Source organism: Bos grunniens, chromosome 2 (assembly GCF_055505025.1).
Source record: "Bos grunniens cultivar Pamir isolate PY7600 chromosome 2, Bosgru_T2T1.0, whole genome shotgun sequence".
Taxonomy (NCBI): domain Eukaryota; kingdom Metazoa; phylum Chordata; class Mammalia; order Artiodactyla; family Bovidae; genus Bos; species Bos grunniens.
The window spans coordinates 3,559,682-3,582,969 of record NC_141166.1 but is presented as its reverse complement, the minus strand read 5'-3'; the positions used below and the strand labels follow the sequence as shown (position 1 = coordinate 3,582,969).

At 45.5% G+C, this 23,288-nt stretch overlaps 1 protein-coding gene across 7 annotated transcripts in view; it reads left to right on the top strand.

Annotated features, from left to right (window-relative positions):
• Positions 1 to 2: 2 nt before the first annotated feature.
• Positions 3 to 23,288, top strand: part of UBR4 (ubiquitin protein ligase E3 component n-recognin 4) — a 136,884-nt gene continuing 113,598 nt past the window's right edge. For all 7 annotated transcript variants that reach the window (XM_086325315.1, XM_086325310.1, XM_086325277.1 and 4 more), the window contains exons 1-11: positions 3 to 375; positions 9,993 to 10,090; positions 11,274 to 11,377; positions 12,398 to 12,527; positions 12,640 to 12,779; positions 13,545 to 13,647; positions 13,760 to 13,901; positions 14,053 to 14,177; positions 17,445 to 17,569; positions 18,166 to 18,225; positions 18,323 to 18,513. In XM_086325315.1, coding sequence (XP_086181441.1) covers positions 200 to 375; positions 9,993 to 10,090; positions 11,274 to 11,377; positions 12,398 to 12,527; positions 12,640 to 12,779; positions 13,545 to 13,647; positions 13,760 to 13,901; positions 14,053 to 14,177; positions 17,445 to 17,569; positions 18,166 to 18,225; positions 18,323 to 18,513 — 1,394 coding nt within the window. In that variant the 5' untranslated portion in view covers positions 3 to 199. The remainder of the gene's footprint in view (positions 376 to 9,992; positions 10,091 to 11,273; positions 11,378 to 12,397; positions 12,528 to 12,639; positions 12,780 to 13,544; positions 13,648 to 13,759; positions 13,902 to 14,052; positions 14,178 to 17,444; positions 17,570 to 18,165; positions 18,226 to 18,322; positions 18,514 to 23,288) is intronic.

The window sequence follows — 23,288 nt, the reverse complement described above, 5'->3', positions numbered from 1 at the left end:
GCCCCGCCCCGCGGCCTCCCGGCCGCGCCACGCTTCCCTTGCGAGAACGGAGGGAAGCCGGCCTCCCGCGTTGCGTATTTTGGCCGGCGACCGCGTCGCGCCCTCTGACGCGCATGTCGCGTCATTTCCGCCCCCTCACGGGAGGCGGCGCTGGGCCGGTGGCAAGCCCCCGGAGGGAGCCGCAGGAGTACGACGGAAGATGGCGACGAGCGGCGGCGAAGAGGCGGCGGCTGTGGCGCCGGCGGCTGGCGCCCCAGCCCCGGCGGGAGACACGACCCCGGGCTGGGAGGTGGCGGTGCGGCCCTTGCTGTCCGCGTCCTATTCCGCCTTCGAGATGAAGGAGTTGCCGCAGCTGGTGGCCTCAGTTATCGAGAGGTACCGGGCGGCGGCGCCGGCGGGGCGGGTGCCGGGAGGGGGATGGGAGGTCGTGCCGGAGGGTGCGTGCCCCCCGCTTCCCGACTGCCTCCTGCGGCTCCGGGACGCCCCGGCCGCGGCCCCGACATCCGGGCTCCCCGGCCCCGCGAGTCGAAGGCTTGTCTGGCCTTCCTTCCGCCAGCCCGGGCGAGTACTCCGTGCCTCAGTTTCCCCCCCCGAGCAAAACTTCTGAGGACGACTTCTCGGGAGGGCGCGGCCGGCCGGGCTGGGAGTAATTTTGCGGGACGCGTCTCCCTGGGAGGGGTCTGCCTTCGGGGCTGCCCGCTCTGTTAAGGTCAAAGCTCCGATGAGTTTGCATTTCTCGTCCGCGCTTATCCCCCTGGCCTGGGCTGAAGCGGAGCCGCGGGGTTTAAATCTGGGACCTACCACACAATTTAGTAACGGTCTCCGTGCTGCAGTAATCACTCGGGGCACGTGCTGTTTGTGCTCTAGGTATTGATGACTCTTTTTTTTTTTTTTCCAGGTTGCATTTATGGTATATTATTACTGTAACGGTCTTTGATTAAAACCATGTTAGTGTTATTCTCAGAGGTCATTTCCTCCTTGACACCGCATACTCTCACTGCCTCTCAACTAAAGGATGTTCAGGCTCTTACCATCAGGACTGTTTATTGGTTAGCTGTTAACATGTTTGCCCTTTTGAGATTCTTAGATTATGCGAGTTGTGTCATACAAGGCCAGGAATAACCAGAGTGCCTGGCTTTTCCTTTCTTAACCTTGCTCAGAGCGGTCTCTCGTTAGTTTAGTAGTAGACCTGCCTTTGAAGCCAGTCTCACTTTCATTTTTCTAGCCAAATGTGACTTCAGCAACTTTCCGCAGTTGCTTACTGGCTCATTTTAGCTTCCTGCCAACAAGAGTATTACCTACATGTTATCCAGAAGGTTAGAAATTGCTGTTTGTTTCTCAAGGGAGGCCCATGATTTGACAGGTGGTCTACTGCAGTGTTTATTGTTACCTTTGTGCTACTTTGGATGCGGTTTAAAAAATAAATTAGATTAAAATAATGGTTTGGTTTAGTAACTTCACAGTTACCTTTCAGATGGATTTTCCTGTCTAATTATTAAGCCAGGAAGGTTCAGAAGATGTAAACAGATATCAAAAATACTGCTCTCAAATTATGTAGCCTCTTTATATAACTGTTGTCAATATTTGGATTAATGGTATTTTCACAAATTATACTTGCCATGTTACTTAAAACGGACAGTGTTCCACTCTTTTTAGAGCACTTACTCTTATGTTTTTATGGACATAAGCTGTAAGTTATAAAGTCATTTGTTGACACACTCCCATACATCCAGTATTCGGGGCCTGTGTCTTTTAAACTGTAATAGTTAAGCAGCTCCCTTCCACCTGTAGAAGAAGCCAAAACGAAATACATCAAGGTAGGTTTGAATTTTGCCAAATAAGTGATAGGGGTCTCTCTTGCACTCTGTGTAGCTAAGATAATCAAGAGTTGCCTGTGTTTGCAGATGCTAGTGAGACCTCTCTTCATGGTTTAGAAGAGAAGTCCGAACTGATTGCTGTTGAGTAGCACATCTTTTTATTGGAAGGTGAGACCCTTGAAGTCTCTGTGCTGGTTTTTGTGGCTCAGTCAGCTTTGGAACACAGCAGTGTGTCCTCTTCAGGCTCTCTCAGAGTAATATGATCTTAAGGTTGCACTTATTGTCTGAGAGGTCCTTTTTCCACAGAAAGCAGCTACTCTCTCTCTTCCCCTCCCTCCCTCCATCTTTTCAGACTCTTGCACATGGGAGTGTCGATTGGTTTGCTGTCACGTGGTTCTGTAATTTCCAGAAGAAATATCTGGCTCACACGTTCTTTACGGTTAAACACAGCCTAAACGTATCAAGTGCTCAGTTTGGTGTAGAGCAGAGACCAGCACACTTCTTCTGTAAAGAGTCAGGGTAGATTTAATTTGTGGGCCGTAAGAGGGATGTATGCACTAGTCCACTGAGTCATTGTGTGACGAAGCTGCCATATGCATTATGTAAATAAATGGGCGTGGCTGTGTCCAAAGTTTTATTTATGGGCTCACCTGTGAATTTCATATGACGTTTACATATCACAAAATATTCTTTTCATCCCCCCCCCCCCCCGCCCCCAGCCATAAAGACACATGTAAAACTATTCTTAAATATGGCCTGAACAGAGCGGGGTGACTGGCTAGATTTGACCTGTGGGTCATAGTTTGCCAACCCCTGGTTTAGAGCATAACGATTAATACCCTGCTATCAATATCCTGTTTCTCAAAGGTTTTATTTGCCTTTCCAAAAAAAAAAAAAAAAAGGTCAGAATTGAGGAATTATTTCTTGAATGCCAAAGTACGGCTACTGAGTGTAGGACTAGGTCAGAGCCAGCCCTGCGCAGACACCGTGGGGCCCTTCCCTGGCTGCCTGGAGGTTTTGGAGCTTTTCTGCGCCGGTTGCTGCTTTGCTTTCACATCCGTGGTCCCTGCTCTCCCACAGTCCTGTGTTCCTTTCTATTGTTATGCCTCCCGAGTTTTTCTTCGTTGCCTCCAGGGACCTTCTATTTTCTGTTACAGCCTACTACTCTCTGCTTCTCTCTCCACACCCCGCCCCCACCCCCTTTTGGTGTCCTAGCTCCATCATGTCAGCTCTTACTTCCTATCTGGTGGCTTGCTCATTCACTGAATTCCTCCCTTTTTAACTTTTGGGGATGATGAAACATGCTCTGAGATTCCTCAGTACTCCGCCATTCTACTATCTGTCTCTTTTTTCATACCTTTATTGTTGGAATTGGAGAAGGCAATGGCACCCCACTCTAGTACTCTTGCCTGGAAAATCCCATGGACGGAGGAGCCTGGTAGGCTGCAGACCATGGGGTCGAGAAGAGTCGGACACGACTAAGCGACTTCACTTTCACTTTTCCCTTTCATGCATTGGAGAAGGAAATGGCAGCCCACTCTAGTGTTCTTGCCTGAAGAATCCCAGGGACAGGGGAGCCTGGTGGGCCGCCGTCTATGGGGTCGCACAGAGTTGGACACGACTGAAGAGACTTAGCATAGTTGGAATTGACCTTTGGTTTGAAGAAAAGGCAGATGAAATATTCTGAGGTCCAGACCCTGTTTCGTTTTTGTTGTTTGGCTACACCACACGAGAGAACCTGGGTCCTTGGCGGTGAAATCACAGAGTCCTAACCACTGGACCTCCAGGGAATTCCCTGAACCCTGTTTGTTAAGTTTGACTTTGTAACCAAACTGAAACAAAGGAGGGATTAGCATGGATAAATTGGGAGGCATCAGTTCATTGCAAATAGATGGGGAAACAATGGAAACAGTGACATACTTTATTTTCTTAGGTTCCAAAATCACTGCAGATGGTGACTGCAGCCATGAAATTAAAGGAGCTTGCTCCTTGGAAGTAAAGCTATGACAAACCTAGATAGTCGGTTATAAAGCTGAGACATTACTTTGCCAACAAAGGTCTGTCTGGTCAAAGCTATGGTTTTTCCAGTAGTCATGTATGGATGTGAGAGTTGGACTGTGAAGAAAACTGAGCACCAAAGAATTGATTCTTTTGAACCGTGGTGTTTGAGAAGACTCTTGAGAGTCCCTTGGACTGCAAGGAGATCAAACCAGTCAATCCTAAAGGAAATCAGTCCTGAATATTCATTGCAAGGTCTGATGCTGAAGCTGAAGCTCTGATACTTTGGCCACCTGATGCAAAGAGCTGATTCATTAGAAAAGACCCTGAAGCTGGAAAAGACTGAAGGCAGGAGGAGCAGGGGACAACAGAGGATGAGATGGTTGGATGGCATCACCAATTCAATGGACCTGAGTTTGAGCAAACTCGTGGTGATGATGATGGACAGGGTGATGGTGATGGACAGGGAAGGCTGGCCTGCTACAGTCCGTGGGGTCACAAAGAGTCGGACAAGACTGAGCGACTGAACAACAACTCTCAAAAGTAGTTTTTTAAAAGAAAAAGATAATCTGAGTTTACTTAAAGCGGACTTCATTTCTGCTGCTTGTTGATAGCATGTCTTTTAGTAGTAAAGATTAAAAATCTTTTAAATACCTTTACTTTTCTAGACCAGAAATGAAACTAAAACTAGCTTAATGGAGCACATGCTGTATGTAGGCTTAATTAGTGTAATTAAAAATGTAACTGTTCAGTTCAGTCGCTCAGTCGTGTCCGACTCTTTGCGACTCCATGACTCGCAGCACACCAGGCCTCCCTGTCCATCACCAACTCCCGGACTTCACTCAGACTCAAGTCCATTGAGTCAGTGATGCCATCCAGCCATCTCATCCTCTGTCGTCCCCTTCTCCTGCCCCCAATCCCTCCCAGCATCAGAGTCTTTTCCAGTGAGTCAACTCTTCACATGAGGTGGCCAAAGTACTGGAGTTTCAGCTTTAGCATCATTCCCTCCAAAGAAATCCCAGGGCTGATCTCCTTCAGAATGGACTGGTTGGATCTCCTTGCAGTCCAAGGGACTCTCAAGAGTCTTCTCCAACACCACAGTTCAAAAGCATCAGTTCTTCGGCGCTCAGCCTTCTTCACAGTCCAACTCTCACATCCATACATGACCACAGGAAAAACCATAGCCTTGACTAGATGAACCTTTGTTGGCAAAGTAATGTCTCTGCTTTTCAATATGCTATCTAGGTTGGTCATGACTTTCCTTCCAAGGAGTAAGCGTCTTTTAATTTCATGGCTGCAGTCACCATCTGCAGTGATTTTGGAGCCCCCAAAAATAAAGTCTGACACTGTTTCCCCATCTATTTCCCATAAAGTGATGGGACCGGATGACAAGATCTTAGTTTTCTGAATGTTGAGCTTTAAGGCAGCTTTTTCACTCTCCACTTTCACTTTCATCAAGAGGCTTTTTAGTTCCTCTTCACTTTCTGCCATAAGGGTGGTGTCATCTGCATATCTGAGGTTATTGATATTTCTCCCGGAAATCTTGATTCCAGCTTATGTTTCTTGCAGTCCAGCGTTTCTCATGATGTACTCTGCGTATAAGTTAAATAAGCAGGGTGACAGTATACAGCCTTGATGTACTCCTTTTCCTATTTGGAACCAGTCTGTTGTTCTATGTCCAGTTCTAACTGTTGCTTCCTGACCTTCATACAGATTTCTCAAGAGGCAGGTCAGGTGGTCTGGTATTCCCATCTCTTTTAGAATTTTCCACAGTTTATTGTGATCCACACAGTCAAAGGCTTTGGCATAGTCAATAAAGCAGAAATAGATGTTTTTCTGGAACTCTTGCTTTTTCCATGATCCAGCGGATGTTGGCAATTTGATCCCTGGTTCCTCTGCCTCTTCCAAAACCATCTTGAACATCAGGAAGTTCACGGTTCACGTATTGCTGAAGCCTGGCTTGGAGAATTTTGAGCATTACTTTACTAGCATGTGAGATGAGTGCAATTGTGTGGTAGTTTGAGCATTCTTTGGCATTGCCTTTCTTTGGGATTGGAATGAAAACTGATCTTTTCCAGTCCTGTATCCACTGCTGAGTCTTCCAAATTTGCTGGCATATTGAGTACAGCACTTTCACAGCATCATCTTTCAGGATTTGAAATAGCTCAACTGGAATTCCATCACCTCCACTAGCTTTGTTCACAGTGATGCTTTCTAAGGCCCACTTGACTTCACATTCCAGGATGTCTGGCTCTAGGTGAGTGATCACACCATTGTGATTACCTGGGTCATGAAGATCTTTTTTGTACAGTTCTTCTGTGTATTCTTGCCACCTCTTCTTAATATCTTTTGCTTCTGTTCGGTCCATACCATTTCTGACCTTTATTGAGCCTATCCTTGCATGAAGTGTTCCCTTTGTATCTCTAATTTTCCTGAAGAGATCTGTAGTCTTTCCCATTCTGTTGTTTTCCTCTATTTCTTTGCATTGATTGCTGAGGAAGGCTTTCTTATCTCTTCTTCATATTCTCTGGAACTCTGCATTCAGATGCTTATATCTTTCCTTTTCTCCTTTGCTTCTCACTTCTCTTCTTTTCACAGCTATTTGTAAGGCCTCCCCAGACAGCCATTTTGCTTTTTTGTAACTGTATGTGCTATCAAATACAGAATTCCTTTCTTAACTCTGTGCAGGATATGCTGGTGAGCATGGTTGTCATTGAATAATTTTATGAATCTTTGTAAATTTAAAAAGAAAATTCCCTTTCTCTTGGGCTTCCCTTGTGGCTCAGCTGGTAAAGAATATGCCTTCAATGCGGGAGACCTGGGTTTGATCCCAGGGTTGGGAAATCCCCCGGAGAAGGGAAAGGCTACCCACTTCGATATTCTGGCCTGGAGCATTCCATGGACTGTACAGTCCATGGGGATGCAGAGAGTCAGACATGAATTAGCGACTTTCACTCACTGCCCTGAGCCAGTCCTTCCTAGGCTGTCCTGCCTTTCTTAATGATAAGCCTCCTCGAGTCTCTGCCTCCCAGCTATTTGATGAAACTTGGACCAAGGAGACCTACTTGGGAAGGCAGAAGCTGTTAGTAACATCCCCATTAGATAATGCACAGTCATTTTCTAAAAATCTTGAGAGGGAAAAAGGGGTACCTTGGTGCCATCATCAGCTGAGTTTGTGATTGACCTACAGAAGAGAAGCCAGCTCCCGAGTGAGAAGCCTGTAGTTAGTTGTGAGATTAGGTCATGTTTCCACGTCTCAGTATCCCGTTCGCTACAAGTTTGCTGAGAGTGTGAGAGAGGCATGTGAAAGTTTTCACTTGTGTGACACACAGTAGATGTTCATTAAACCTATATTTTAAAAAATGTTTCCTGTATCTCATTAATTTGTTGTGCTTGTTTATAAGTGTGTCTTGAAACAAACCCAGTGGACTCTATGCTTGGGAGTTGGTGATTCTGGTGAGGGGAAAGTGCTCCGAGTGTCCCCCGTTGACGGCAGAGACACAGCTAGCGGTGGCTCAGTGGTGAGGAGCCCGCCTGCCGGTGCGGGGGCGTGGAGAAGGTCCCTGGGAAGGAGATGGCAGCCGTTCCAGTAGTCTTGCCTGGGAAAATCCCAGAGGAGCCTGACAGGCTACAGTCCTTGGGGTCACAGAGTCAGACACAGCTTAGTGACGAGACAGCAAGAGGGAGAGCGGCAGTGAGCCTGCAGTCTGTATTTTGCCCATCACGCTTTTTCACTCTTCCTGGACCCTGGCTAGTTCTTTTTCACTTACATGTCAAGTTGGGTTTTTCCGACCCGGCTGCTTAAGTGCTGTTTTCCTTTGTACTCTGCATTGCATTTATTTTTAATTGGTATGTAATTTTACTTTAAAATGGAATATAATTGCTTCAGATTCCTTGTCCTTTCAGCAGTTTTCAGGCTCTGTGGTACTTTGTTGCAGAGTTTGTTAGGCGAGGTACATGTTTAAGGAAAGTAGCATGACTGCCTGGAGGAGAAATATTTTCACCTTCATGTCCCTTGATTTTCTTTTGTGTCATAGTTGCCTTCAATTTCTGCATTCTTCGCCTTTCTTCTTAATGTCTTGCTCTCTGTTCCATTTTTATATTTCTTTGCCTCCTCTGGTGACCTGGTGTCTGTCAGGCTCTCAGGGAATGAGGGTGGGGTCAAAAAGGGAGACGACACTTCTTTGCTAGGTTCCTCACACACACACATTTCTTCAGGATCAGAAGATAGGACGTTGTCCTTTGGGCCACATGGCCACCTACCTACTCTCCCCTTTAAGTCTTTTAAAAACGAGTTTTCCCAGGTTTATCCTTCCTTGCCCTAAGCACATTGTGAGTGGAGCTCAAGAGCCCTCTGCTCATTTTTTCTCCTTTTGTCCACCTCCATCTTTCCCTAGAGGGTATTATTGTTTCTTGATTGGAATAAGGCAGTTGTATAACTAGGGCAGGAAGAGGTGAAGTGAAGTCGCTCAGCCATGTCCAACTCTTTTCGACCCTGTGGACTGTAGCCTGCCAGGCTCCTCTGTCCATGGGATTCTCCAGGCAAGAATACTGGAGTGGGTTACCATTTCCTTCTCCAGGGGATCTTCCCGACCAGGGATCGAACCCGGGTCTCCCGCATTGCAGGCAGACGCTTTAACCTCTGAGCCACCAGGGAAACCCCTGGTGGCAAGAAGAAGGGTTTGTTTAATCATAATATGGCAGCCTTGAACCACGCAATTAATGTGTTGACTCCTGTGTTTTGGATGTGTTTTATCATCAGAATGAGAAGGGAAGCGGCAGAGTGAGTTCCTTCTTTGGCTCAGCAGTGATTCTTTTGGTCGTGGTAAACCTGTCCAGTTGAAAAACATGGGGGGCGGGGGGTGGCAGTAAGCAGCTCTGAAGTTCTGAAGTAAAGCAGAGAAGGGAAGTACTTCATAAAATCCATCAAATTACAGAGTGGGGGAACCTTAGAACTATGAATGCAGGGTGTCAGGATGGGAGTGAAGGAACAGCTCTTCCTAGGAGGTAGAAGCAGGGGTGGGGAGCTCTCTTCTGGGTGTGGTGGGACTCCCCCTGCTCCCATCAGTGTGATGGCCCCGTGAACTTTGAGGGTTGCTTGATGTTTTAAGGATTTTGTTTCCTTTCTTTTGTCCATCCGACAAGTAGGGAGAAATGATCCTTGCTGGGCAGGAAGATTCTTGCACATCATAGGTACACCATAAATGTTTTTCTTCATGAGGGAGTTATTCCAAGATAAGGAACCGATCTTTGATAATACCTATTTTTCCTTGATGAATTCCCAAATAGGGAAGTGCTGTTTGAGATGATTCATCACTCACGTTAGCACCTTCAAGACATGGAACTTGCTTTTTTGGCCCCCATGTCGATTTGGCAAGTGAACTGAGTCTAGACTCTGTTTACGTTTCCCTTCCTAGGCTGATAGTTCTTATTGGAGAATTAACTGTGGAAGCTTTTAAAGCACATTGCTCTCTTTTTTCCATTTAAGAACATACGTTTTAGTGTTTTTCTTTGCCGCCTTGTTTCATGGGTTGTGATTAGCATCTAATGCAGTAAAGAGAATGACATTAACGTATCCAGCTTTTAGACATAGCTGGGCTCCAGATTTTCACTGAAGAGGCCATTTCTTCTGGTAAAGATAAGGGAGTGGTTAAAAATCACTTTGTCGTGATCTAACTATATATCCTGTGGATGTGGCGAGTGGGGTGGAGGACTCTGGTACCTGAAGAATTTTGGATTTTAGCACCCATCAGATGATTTCTTCCCTTGAAATGTTTATTCTTTTTAAGTTGCTGTGTTGTGGACTGGCCTTGTTTGGTCTTCAAAAGGCGTTATTCCCACTAACAGTGTTTTGAGTACCCTGCCCTACCCTCTTTTGACCGGCTTGTGGCATTGTTAGCTTTTGGTCTTTGTTAAGTATCAATACAGGACACAATGGTATCCTATTGGATTTTTACTTGTATTTCTTTAATTCTAAGTGAGTGTAATGTGTTTCCTGTTTGTTAGCCTTTGCCACTTACTAAGTCTGGTACCTCTAAGCTCCACTTTCTCAGTTTGAATATAGGGATGGTAACAGGGCCTACCAAGTAGCATTGCTACGAGGAGTAAGTAAGGCCTGTAGAGGGGTAAAGCACCTGGCCTGTAGTAAGCACTCAGTAAATGTTGGTTTCGTTGCAGCGAATCCGAAATCCTGCAGCACGAGAAGCAGTACGAGCCCTTCTACTCCTCCTTTGTTGCGCTTTCCACACACTATATCACAACAGTTTGTAGCCTCAGTAAGTATTGCACTCTTGCCATTCCCTTTTAAGGGCTCGTGAACGGGGAATTGTGTGTCCTCTTGTCTGAACAAGCTGTTAATGACGCCTGTATTTCCGTTCTAACCTGTTCATCCAAGAGTGGAGACAACTGTCAGTTTGATAAGGCTTTGGAAGGTCCTTTACCGAGGCCAGCCAAAAGGGATTTAAAAACTGTTTGGTTTGGACTTCTATTTCATAACCATTAAGTTAACTTCCCTTGCCTTCTTATCGATTTTACACATGTAATTACTAATGTGCTAATTTCGGGGGGATGGATGGGATTGGAAGGTTAGGTGGGGATGCTGAGCTGGGGTTAGCAGCCACTGACCAAGGCTGTCTTCCTTATTTGGTTTTGGTGAGGGATTAAATTCTCCTTTTGTGTTCTCTGGTATATGAAGGGATTTCAACTTCAGTTCCCCATCTTTTAAGCTTTTCTCCCCCTAAAGTAACCAGTCTCTTACTTTCCAATATTTCTGATACTTAGCATTTTCATTTTCTCCCCCAAGCCTGATTCATGTAGTTCTGAAGAATTCGAATTATTTGTTTACTTAAATAATTTGCTAAGCAAGCAAAGTGAAAGGAAGTTGGAGGGTTGCTGAGTAGTCTTTCGGTGTCCAGTGCTGTTTATTCTAGGCATTGGCCACCAGTGTAAGAGTCACTTCTAGCTTGGAGCACCTTTGAATGGGAAGCCCACTGCAGAAACAGAAAGGAGAGGTAGTATATTCTAGTGGGTAACAGCATGAACTTTAGAGCCAGACATCTGGATTTGATTCTAGCTGCATGACTTAGGCAAATCATTTAACCTTTCTATGGTTTACTTTTCCTGTTTCTTTTTTTTAAAGAGAAGAGGTTAACAATATCTATCTCATAGCATCAGTTTGAGGATTAAATGGATTAACATATTTGAAGTGCTTGTTACTTCCTGTGATGTATTTCCTATTATAATTGTCTTAATTTCTAGTAAATACAGGATAAATTGATCTAGAAACGATTCATGATCATCAGTGCCAAGTTGCCTTTGTTTGCCTGATGGATTGTTGATTCTGAGAAAGATACTGGGAATGTTGGACATACGGAGCTCAAAACTTACTTGGTTCATTGACTGTGAGGCTGAAGTGCACTATAGCAGTCTGAGGTTAAGTAAAGCTTATTCCTTTCTCAGTTCCCCGGAATCAACTTCAGTCTGTGGCAGCAGCCTGTAAAGTCCTGATTGAATTTTCTCTCCTGCGTTTGGAGAATCCAGATGAGGCGTGCGCTGTGTCCCAGGTAAGAGTGGTGGGCCTGTTTCTGGCCCTTATTTTGAGGTAGGCTCGTGACTGACCCGTGGAATGATGGAGAAGGGATGGCATAGAGCAGGGATTGGTGACTTTCTCTGTAACAGGCTACACAGGAGATAATTTGCTGACCATCCAGGCTCTGTTAAACTCTGACTTTGCACTGTGAAAGCAGCCACAGACAGTATGTGAATGGATGCGCACAGCTGTGGTCCAGTCAGATTTATTCACAAATACAGTGGGCTGAATCGGGGCTATGGTTTATCAGCCTCTGGTATAGAGAGCTGCAGAGGTCTTTTCTAGGATTACAAAGATACATGACCATGGGGGCCAGGCAAGTAACATAAAATGAGTCAAGTATGCTGGTTGAGAAGGGTGTGTGACCCAGCTATAAAGGGATCAATCACTGGCTCCAGCTGATCTTGTGAATTATTGAAAGAGGTAGGAAATCTGGATTTGTATGATAAAGGGTCCGTGTTTTAAAAAGTTAGCCATGACTTCAAATGTAAACAACGACATCGCTGTGAGACCTGTGAGACGCCTGCAAGCAGGTGTGGCCTGAGGACCATCAGCTTGTGATCTCTGCTTCCTGAGTTTGCCGTTCTTGCTTTGAACCTAAATTTGGTTTTGTGCCTGCTACTGCTGCTGCTAAGTCGCTTCAGTCGTGTCCGACTCTGTGCGACCCCATAGACGGCAGCCCATCAGGCTGCCCTGTCCCTGGGATTCTCCAGGCAAGAACACTGGAGCGGGTGCCGTTTCCTTCTGCAATAAAAGTGAAAAGTGAACGTGACGTCGCCCAGTCGTGCCCGACTCCCAGCGACCCCACGACTGCAGCCCACCAGGCTCCTCCGTCCAGGGGAGTTTCCAGGCAGGAGTACTGGAGTGGGGTGCCATCGCCTTCTCCGTTGTGCCAGCTAGAAGTCCCTAAAGAATAGAACCCCTAAAAGGCATATTGGATGTAATCCAGAGGAGGCCTCTCTAAAAGGCATATTGGAATTTGTTTTCTTTGCAGAAACACTTGATTCTCCTCATCAAGGGCCTGTGCACTGGCTGCAGCCGACTAGACAGGACTGAAATCATCACGTTCACAGCGATGATGAAGTCGGCCAAGCTGCCCCAGACAGTGAAGACGCTCTCAGATGGTGAGCGCGCCTTCACCAGACTTGGTTTCTTGGCCACTCCCCTTGCCAGCTGTTTCCTCTTTTGTCTGCTAGTGACATTGCCCTCACCGATCTCTTGTTTCATATTTTATAGTGGAAGATCAGAAAGAACTGGCCTCACCAGTAAGCCCAGAGCTGAAGCAGAAGGAGGTCCAGATGAATTTTTTGAACCAGCTAACGTCAGTTTTCAACCCTAGAACTGTAGCATCATCACCTGTAGGTCCACAGACTCAGGTGAGTTACTTCAGTCAAAGGACCTCGTCCTGTAGGATTTGTTAAGATGATAATACTAGAAAAAACAGCTAACAAATGCATTTTATATTTGTGATATAAAATGATGTACCTGCCAAGGGTAGAAAAAAAGTTGAAGAATACTAACTGAAAATGAGTAGCATTCACCCCAATTCTTTCTGTTCACAGTTATTACTATTTGTTTTAATAATACATTTATTTATATTTATATTTTTGACCATGCCTAATAGCATGTGGAATCTTAGTTCCCTGACCAGGGATCGAACCCATGCCCCTTGCATTGGAAGCATGGAATCTTAATCACTGGACCACCAGGGAAGTCTCTAGTGGTTACTATTTTGATGGCCATTCTTCTGATAGTTTCTCAGTGCAAGTAGACACAGAGCCTGTACTCCTACTGTAAAAGGCATCACTCTGTGCTGGTTACAGAATATATTTAAAGCTGTGTATCCCACCACCTCCCACCCCCGCTGGGAGTCTGACGAGCATCCTCAGAGCAGCTCTAGTTTGTATAGTTGGTTCTGCTCTGCACTTGAGGACGACAATCAGGAGATGACAGTATCTTTTTGTTTTTTAATTTATTTTTTGGTCACATCACCCATGGCATGTGGGATCTTAGTTCCCTGAATAGGGATTGAACTTGGGGCCCTTGCCTTGGGAACATGGAGTCTTAACCACTAGACCACCAGGTCGGTTCCAAGGTGCTAGTATCTTCAGAGGCTTTTCACAGCCTTTGTTTCTCTTCAGGCGGAAGGAGAAAGTGAAGAGCAGTCATCCACAGATCAAGCTTCTGCTATCAAAACCAAGAATGTGTTCATAGCTCAGAATGTGGCTAGTCTTCAGGAACTTGGTAAGACTCTGTTGTCAAAAAGCTAGTTTCTCTGCTTTCAAAAATTCCTTAAGTGGAAAAGAATCAAGCAGCAGAAGCCTGTTTGTACGGCTGAGCCTTTTCATTAATTCAGGTGGCTCAGAGAAGCTACTGCGTGTGTGTCTGAACCTGCCCTATTTCCTGCGCTACATCAATCGGTTTCAAGATGCAGTGCTGGCCAATTCTTTCTTTATCATGCCTGCCACAGTAGCAGATGCCACCGCTGTTCGTAATGGGTAAGGTGCTCCAGCGTGCGTATGCTCTATGTTTTAAAACTGTTCTCCAAAAGAGAGAACCCGGTTAGTTTTTATGGCCTGCCCGCTTTCTTTAACAGATTGCAGAAGCAAGTGAATCAGAGACACTTGTGTTAATCTTGTTATGTTCCAGTTTTCATTCTCTGGTGATTGACGTCACCATGGCGTTGGACACCCTTTCCCTACCTGTGCTGGAGCCTCTCAACCCTTCCCGTCTGCAGGATGTGACAGTGCTCAGCCTGAGCTGTCTGTATGCAGGTGAGACGTTGCATCTGATCATTTCCTCAGCCACACAGACTTCCTGGAAACTGTGAGACCCTTCTGCGTGCTCTCTCCCTCTTTGCTTAGTTCCTTCCCCAGGGGCCATCTAGCGTCTCATCTAGATGGAACGAGATCTAAGTAGGAGTTCTGTAAATTCCTTTATTGCTCAACTGCTGCTGTTGTGTTATGTGGATATTTGATTTCATAGTGTGTGCACATGTGAGTAAGTGTCTGCTGTGTGAGAAGCAAAATGCTAAGTGCTTTGGGGATATTGCAATGAGCAATATGTAATCCTTGCTCTCAAGGAGCCTATACCTGAGCAGTGAAGGACAGATTGGACCACAGAGTGTATGTAATGTGAAACAGGAGATGCTAAAGGCAGTAGAGATTCTAGGATATTACGGGCATACAGAGAAGGGAGCGATGGCGCTTTGCTGTGGGAGCAGATTTGAGGAAGCCTTCTGGAACAGGTGGTATGTTTATATTGATAAATACAATGAGTGTTTTTCTCCATGCTCCCACAAAATCCCCTCCCTTCCTGTTGATTATGCTGCCTTAGAAGTGGGGCCTGACAGCTGGTGTTTATGCTTTTTTAAGTTATTGTTTCGGTGACTTTTTAACCCAAATCACTGATCCTGGTTTTAAATACCATAGTCCTGGTATGTCTTGGGAGGCCTAACAATTTCCGATGTTTACTGGGTTCTGTGAGTGAGGGTTTGAACAGTCTTAGAAACCTGACCTTGGGAGCATGAAGAAATTGCTGAGGTTATCTCCCTACATTCTTTGAATGGCTTTATTATAAACATCTCTGTGTAAATAGGCATGTAAAGATAAAGGCACTTTTCATTGGGGAAGGCAGTAGTCACAAAGGGGTTCTGTCGACGTATCTTGCAGGGCAGGTAGGATTTCAGCTTGGCTATCCCTCGGCCAGAGGCAAAAGCAGGACCAAAAGTATCCTGGTATTTGGGGAAACATTTTGAGAGAGAGAGAGAGAGAGTGTGTGTGTGTGTGTGTGTGTGTGTGTGTGTGTGTGACTAGTTGGTGTTGTACAGCCAGAAAGAAGGTACAGCCTCCTCAAAGAGGGTTTCAAAATGCAGTCTCAGTCATTTGGACCATATCCTACAGACAGTGGAGGCCGTTGGAGATTTGAAGAGTGGCATGGTCTGAGCTGTGCTCTGGAAAGCACACTGGAGCCGTAGTGCACAGTGTCTGCTGTGGGGAGACCGGGGGGGCTGGGAGATCTACTGGGAGGAAGTTTCGGTCGTTTGGGCCTGAGCGAGAGCAGAGCTGTGGGGGGGAGCACCAAGGCTGCAGGGAGCAGGTGTGCTCTCCAAGCCCATTCCCAGTGTTCACTCTCAGTTCTCAGGCTTTGATTTTTGCATTTTTAAGTTTGGGGTTCATGAAGTTCAATTTTCAAGGAGTTTCTGAATATCCTATGCATCTCATTATGTTTCGTCGATAAGAATTAAGAGTCCTTAAAAATTCTTAGTTGTTAAGGGAACTCCCCGGTGGTCTAGTGGTTAAGACTCTGCTTTCACTGTCCCGGTGCTGGTTCAGTCGCTGGTTGGGGAACTATCCCACATGCCTTGTGGGCATGGCCAAAAAAAGTTCTTCATTGTTTTAAAGAGCCCCCAGATTTGGTTTGTTACTGAAATTTGATCACTTAGGATTTGAAGTAAAGAAAGGGATTTGGCCTAGATGTTTTTGAGAAATACTAAGTGTGAGATTATTTTTTTAATCATTGTAAAGTTTTTAAAAAATATTTTAAAAGTAATTTCAGTTTTAAAAACTTACTTGTTTATTTACTTTTGACTGTGCTGGGTTTTGCTGCTCTGCAGGCTTTTTCTCTAGTTACGGGGAGCGTGCTTCTCCTGGTGTCTCATGGAGCACGGCTTCAATGGTTGTGGCTCCTGGGCTCAGTAGTTGCAGCTCCCAGGCTCTTAGAGAACAGGCTCGGTACCTGTGGCGCACAAGCTTAGTTGCTCTGCAGCATGTGGGATCTTCCGGACCAGGGGTTGAGCCCGGGAACCTGCACTGGAAGGCAGATTCTTAACCACTGAGCCACCAGGGACGTCCTAGATTTCATTTTTAAAGCAGCTTTAGGTTTGCAGAAAAATGCAGCATTCCCAGACTCTGCATCTGGAACAGTACAGAGTTCTGTCCCCGTACGCTCTCACCCCTGTGTACAGTGCCCTTGTTAACATACTGCATTCACGGGTTGCCTTCGTTGTAATTGATGATCCAGTACTGACACATAATTAACTGAAGTCTGTGGTTCACTACATTAGGGCTCCTTTCTCACATACAGCTCTATGGTTTTTGGCATTGATACAGAATCTTTTCACTGCCTTCCAGATCCCCGATGTTCCACCTGGAAGTCCCTCCCTCTACCTCGCCCGTAACCCCGGCCCCTAGAAACCACTGATCTTTTACTGTCTCCATAGTTCCCTTTTCCAGAAAGTCTATTGTTAGAATCATCACCTTTTCAGACTGGCTTCTTTTGCTTGTGGGTGGAGCAGGGGGTTTCAGGACCTCCCCGTGGGTACCAAAATCCATGAATGCTCAAGTCCCGTGTGTGAAATGGTGTATACAGTTGGCCTTAGCATCTGCAGATGGCCCATGCACAGATTCTGCCAGCTGCGTCTCCGGATGCAGGACCTGCAGGTGTGGAGGGCCTGCTGTGTGCAGTTAAGCTTCCTCTTTGTCTTTTTGTGCCTTGGTAGCAATTGCTTGAACTGTTGTTCAGTCGATAAGTCATGTCTGACTCTGCGACCCCATGGACTGCAGCATGCCAGGCCTCCCTGTCCTTCCCTGTCTCTTGGAGTTCGCTCAAACTCTTGTCCATTGAGTCAGTGATGCCATTCCTTGTATGGATACACCCCGGTTTATTGATTGATTTATTATTGAATATTAGAGGACATCTTGATTGTTTCCATTTGTTGGCAGTTGTGACTAAAGGTACCATAAATATTTGTGTACAGGTGTTTGGGTGGATGGAAGTTTTCAGCTCATTTGGGTAAATATATCTAGGAGTGTGCTTGTTGGATCATATGGTCACACATTTTTTTGTTGTTTAGTTGCACAGTCGTGTCCGACTCTTTGTGACCCCATGTCCTTCACTATCTCCTGGAATTTGCTCAAAACTCATGTCCATTGAGTCGATCCCTGTTGGGATTTCAGTCATCAGATCATGGAATTGCTTGTGGGTGGGTTATGTTTCTGTGTTTCAGTTTCTTGGAATGTGTGTCTCTTTTTTTTTCTCAGGTGTGAGTGTGGCAACTTGCATGGCCATCCTTCATGTGGGTAGTGCCCAGCAAGTGCGGACAGGCTCCACGAGCTCCAAAGAGGAGGACTACGAGAGTGACGCTGCCACAATCGTCCAGAAATGTGTAAGCTCTGCCTCTGGGGATGGGGAGCCCCGAGGATTCGGTTGAGGGAATATGGCGGCTTCCGCCTTGTTGCTCATTAGAGGGAAGGCCATGGAGTGCTCTCCACACCCTCCCCCTTGAGTGGTTGGCCTGGGACGTAGGCGTCTTGCTCGCTTGGCGGTTTGGTTAGCTGCCGGAAGCACTGTGACTTTGTGGTGGTGGTGGACATGGTGAAGGATGCGTCATGCAGTCAGCACACGCACCGGAGGCTTACCGTAGGCGTCAGTGTGCTCTCAGCGCAGGCACACGTTGGAGACGAGGGCTTCTGAAGTGGCAAGTGCATTGGATGAACGGGTGTGATAGAAAGTGATTTGATGTGTCCTGGGTATGTTGCTTTAGATGGGGTGGAGGGGACATGTTTCAGAAGCTGTTGTGAGCTGAGTGAAAAGACAGAGTCAGCGTCACGTGAGGATCAAGGAAATTGTGATGAATCGTACCATTGGAAGTGGCTTGAGGACATTGAAGTCTTCAAGCTAAATTGTTTTGGGTCGGATTTAGCATTTATAATGAACTATGTCACTTTGCTCAGATTTTTGTGCATGTTTACTTTTGGACAGCTTGAAATCTATGACATGATTGGTCAAGCGATCAGCAGTTCCCGCCGTGCGGGTGGTGAGGTAAGACGTCGCTGCCTCCATTTTGCCTGTAGTCTCTAAGACGTGTAGCCTGTAGACTCTCTGTCTGTATATTTACATTTCATGCCTTTTTCAACAGCACTATCAGAACTTCCAGTTGCTGGGTGCCTGGTGTTTGTTGAACAGCCTTTTCCTCATACTGAACCTCAGTCCTACTGCCTTGGCTGATAAGGGGAAAGAGAAAGATCCACTGGCCGCTCTCCGAGTCAGAGACATCCTTTCTCGCACCAAAGAGGGAGTGGGCTCTCCGAAGCTGGGGCCTGGAAAAGGGTATGTGTCCATTCGATGCCGCTCGTGCTGGTTTTCCTGCTGTTTTCTATTGATGGGGAGCTGGTGTCACGCCTCTCGTCTCCATAGCAGTAGCAAAGCTTGCCTCTATCCAGTACCTGTGAACAACGAAGATGATGACCGTAGCTCGCTGTCTCTGTATTGTAGCTATGTGGTTTTGGGTAATCGCTCATTTTTTCCAATCTTGTTTCCTTCTCTGTAAGAGGGAGAAAATACCTGTGTAATACACATGTTAGGCCTTCTGTGAGGTTCAAGTTAGGGAAGAAAAGTGCTTCTGTTTTGTAAAATGGACTCGTTTGACTTGGAGTCGGTTATGCACTTGCACACTTAACCTGTAACATAAGGATTCTGTCTGGGCTCATGGCTTGCTTCCTGAAACATTTGCTGCTGTTTTGATGAAGTCTGGACAGAAAGCCTTGCTTGTCAGGAAAAAGTTAGAAATGTGATTTCTGTGTTGTTGAGGTTTTATTTTTGAAGCCCAGGCTTATTTCTGGATTTCATTTATTTTTTTCAGTGCTCTTTCCAGGCATTGAGGTACTAATCAAAGCAATCTCCTTGACTTTATAGAATTTGTATTCTTTTTTTAAAAATAACGTTATTTATCTGAGGCTGTGCTGGGTCTCCACTGCTGTGGTGCGCAGGGTTCTCATTGCTGTGGCTTCTCTTTTTGCAGAGCACAGGCTCAGGAGTTGTGGTGCATGGGCTTAGTTGCCCCCCGGCATGTGGGATCTTCCTGAATCAGAAATCAAACCCGTGTCTCCTGCACTGGCAGGCACATTCTTTACCACTGAGTCACCAGGGAAGCCCTGGAGTTTATTCTTTAACTGGAGCAACAGTGAGCAAACAGTAGTTTTATAACAAACAGCAGGTTTATAATCGATTATCGTGTATGAGTGCTGGGAAGAAAAATAAGCCAGAACAGGGGGTTAGAGACTGTCAGGGCCTGTTAGTTTAGTTAGCATAGTCGGGAAAGGGCTCTAAAAACAAGATGTAGATGTGAAGTGACAGATAAACCTCGAAAATATTTGAGGTAGAATTATTCAGGTCTCGAGGTGCAAGTATGATTGGCATGTTTAAGGATCAGCAAGGTCATTGTGTCTAGAGCAGAGAAATTGAGGAGGAGAGTGGTAGAAAATCCAGTCAGAGAGGTTGCCAGGGCCAGATCACCTTGGGCCAAGTATAAGCTGAAAATATCAGAGGGTTTGCAAGAGCGGAGTGATAAGATCTGAATTGTTAGTGACGGAGAACCCAGCCCCCTGCGGAGAATAGTCTGTATGTAGGGTTGTAAGGCAAGAGGGAACGAGAACAGGTGGGAGGCTCACGCCTTCCTCTGAGCGATCGAGGCGGGGTTTGGAGTCTGGCGGTGCTGGGAAATGCAGGGAGAACGAGTCGTGTTGGAAAATGATAGGAGTAATCCAAGTCTGTGCCCCAGCCAGCAACGCTGAAGAAGTGGAAGCTGAATGGTTCTGTGAAGACCTACAAGACCGTCTAGAACTAACACCCAAAAAAAGATGTCCTTTTCATTATACGGGACTGGAATGCAAAAGTAGGAAGTCAAGAAACACCTGGAGTAACAGGCAAATTTGGCCTTGGAGTACGGAATGAAGCAGGGCAAAGGCTAATAGAGTTTTGCCAAGAGAACGCACTGGTCATAGCAGACACCCTTTTCCAACAACACAAGAGAAGACTCTCCACATGGACATCACCAGATGGTCAGCACCGAAATCAGATTGATTATATTCTTTGCAGCCAAAGATGGAGAAGTTCTATACAGTCAGCAAAAACAAGACCGGAAGCTGACTGTGGCTCAGATCATGAACTCCTATTGGCAAGTTCAGACTTAAATTGAAGAAAGTAGGGAAAACCACTAGACCATTCAGGTATGACCTTAATCAAATCCTTTATGATTATTATACAGTGGAAGTGAGAAATAGATTTAAGGGCGTAGATCTGATACACAGAGTGCCTGATGAACTATGGAAAGAGGTTCGTGACATTGTACAGGAGACAGGGATCAAGACCATCCCCATGGAAAAGAAATGCAAAAAAGCAAAATGGCTGTCTGAGGAGGTCTTACAGATAGCTGTGAAAAGAAGAGAAGCGAAAAGCAAAGGAGAAGAGGAACGATATAAGCATCTGAATGCAGAGTTCCAAAGAATACCAAGGAGAGATAAGAAAGCCTTCCTCAGCAATCAACGCAAAGAAATAGAGGAAAACAACAGAATGGGAAAGACTAGAGATCTCTTCAAGAAAATTAGAGATACCAAGGGAACATTTCATGCAAAGATGGGCTTGATAAAGGACAGAAATGGTATGGACCTAACAGAAGCAGAAGATATTAAGAAGAGATGGCAAGAATACACAGAACTGTACAAAAAAGATCTTCACGACCCAGGTAATCACGATGGTGTGATCACTCACCTAGAGCCAGACATCCTGGAATGTGAAGTCAAGTGGGCCTTAGAAAGCATCACTGTGAACAAAGCTAGTGGAGGTGATGGAATTCCAGTTGAGCTATTTCAAATCCTGAAAGATGATGCTGTGAAAGTGCTGTACTCAATATGCCAGCAAATTTGGAAGACTCAGCAGTGGATACAGGACTGGAAAAGGTCAGTTTTCATTCCAGTCCCAAAGAAAGGCAATGCCAAAGAATGCTCAAACTACCGCACAATTGCACTCATCTCACATGCTAGTAAAGTAATGCTCAAAATTCTCCAAGCCAGGCTTCAGCAATATGTGAACCATGAACTTCCAGGTGCTCAAGCTGGTTTTAGAAAAGGCAGAGGAACTAGAGATCAAATTGCCAACATCCGCTGGATCATGGAAAAAGCAAGAGAGCTCTAGAAAAACATCTATTTCTGCTTTATTGACTATGCCAAAGCCTTTGACTGTGTGGATCACAATAAACTGTGGAAAATTCTGAAAGAGATGGGAATACCAGACCACCTGATCTGCCTCTTGAGAAATCTGTATGCAGGTCAAGAAGCAACATTTAGAACTGGACATAGAACAACAGACTGGTTCCAAAAGGAGTATGTCAAGGCTGTATATTGTCACCCTGCTTATTTAACTTATATGCAGAGTACATCATGAGAAACGCTGGACTGGAAGAAGCACAAGCTGGAATCAAGATTTCCGGGATAAATATCAAGAACCTCAGATATGCAGATGACACCACCCTTATGGCAGAAATTGAAGAAGAACTAGAGCCTCTTGATGAAAGTGAAAGAGGAGAGTGAAAAAGTTGGCTTAAAGCTCAACATTCAGAAAACTAAGATCATGGCATCTGGTCCCATCACTTCATGGGAAATAGATGGGGAAACAGTGGAAACAGTGTCAGACTTTATGTTTTTGGGCTCCAAAATCACTGCAGATGGTGACTGCAGCCATGAAATTAAAAGACGCTTACTCCTTGGAAGGAAAATTATAACCAACCTAGTTAGCATATTGAAAAGCAGAGACATTACTTTGCCTTCAAAGATCTGTCTAGTCAAGGCTATGGTTTTTCCTGTGGTCATGTATGGATGTGAGAGTTGGACTGTGAAGAAAGCTGAGCACCAAAGAATTGATGCTTTTGAACTGTGGTGTTGGAGAAGACTCTTGAGAGTCCCTTGGACTACAGGAGATCCAACCAGTCTATTCTAAAGGAGATCAGTCCTGGGTGTTCATTGGAAGACTGATGTTGAAGCTGAAACTCTAATACTTTGGCCACCTTATGTGAAGAGCTGACTCATTTGAAAAGACCCTGATGCTGGGAAAGATTGGGGGCAGGAGGAGAAGGGGACGACAGAGGATGAGATGGCTGGATGGCATCACTGACTCGATGGACGTGAGTCTGAGTGAACTCCGGGAGTTGGTGATGGACAGGGAGGCCTGGCGTGTTGCTATTCATGGGGTCGCAAAGAGTCGGACATGACTGAGCGACTGAACTGAACTGAAGTGAATGTTGAGTGTGAAAAATATATCAGAAGTTTCTGGCATGAGCATCTGGAATTGCGTAATTTACTGAGAGAGGGCACACTAGTTTAGGAATAGATTGAGTGACAAGAAGGGGAAGAAATGAAGGATTTCGTCTGGGCCACGCTGCCTTTGAGAGGACCGGTAGGCCCCCTGTGAGAGCTGGGTAGGCACTTGGGTGTGTGCGTCTCGAGTTCAAGAAGTCGAATTGTGGACCTTAGCAAATTATTCACTGCCTTCTGTCCCAGGCTCTGTATGAGTTGTGGAATGCTGCAGTGGAGAAACAAAATAGACGTTCTGAAGAGAGAAGAAGTTGATATTCATGCAAATATATGTCAGATTGTGTCTAGAGAACATTATAATAAGGGCATTTGACCTGGCTAGAGATATCAAGGCAGGCTTCCCCGAGGACGTGTACTGAGCTGAGATCTGAAATAGGCATTGAGGTAGTAGGCCGTAGACACCAGGCAACGTAGGGAGGTAAGCATGTTCAGAGAGAACAACGGTTTGTGGTTTTTGAGTGTCTGTTGTTATAGTTGACATTGTAAAGGGAATAGATTGCCAATAGGTATATCCTTTGAAGTTGAAGAAACATATAAAAAGTAGTTGTAGTTTCCTGAGATTTAAAAGGAATGTATATACATTGTGTAGGTAGAAAGTCATGAGAAAGCAAAAAAAAGAAATCATCAAAAAATCATCTACCACCCAAATTGGTAAACATTCTTCCAGACATTTTTTTGTGCACATATGTTAAATAGATATCTTTAAGAAAATAGGATCACTGTTATTACGTATTGTAG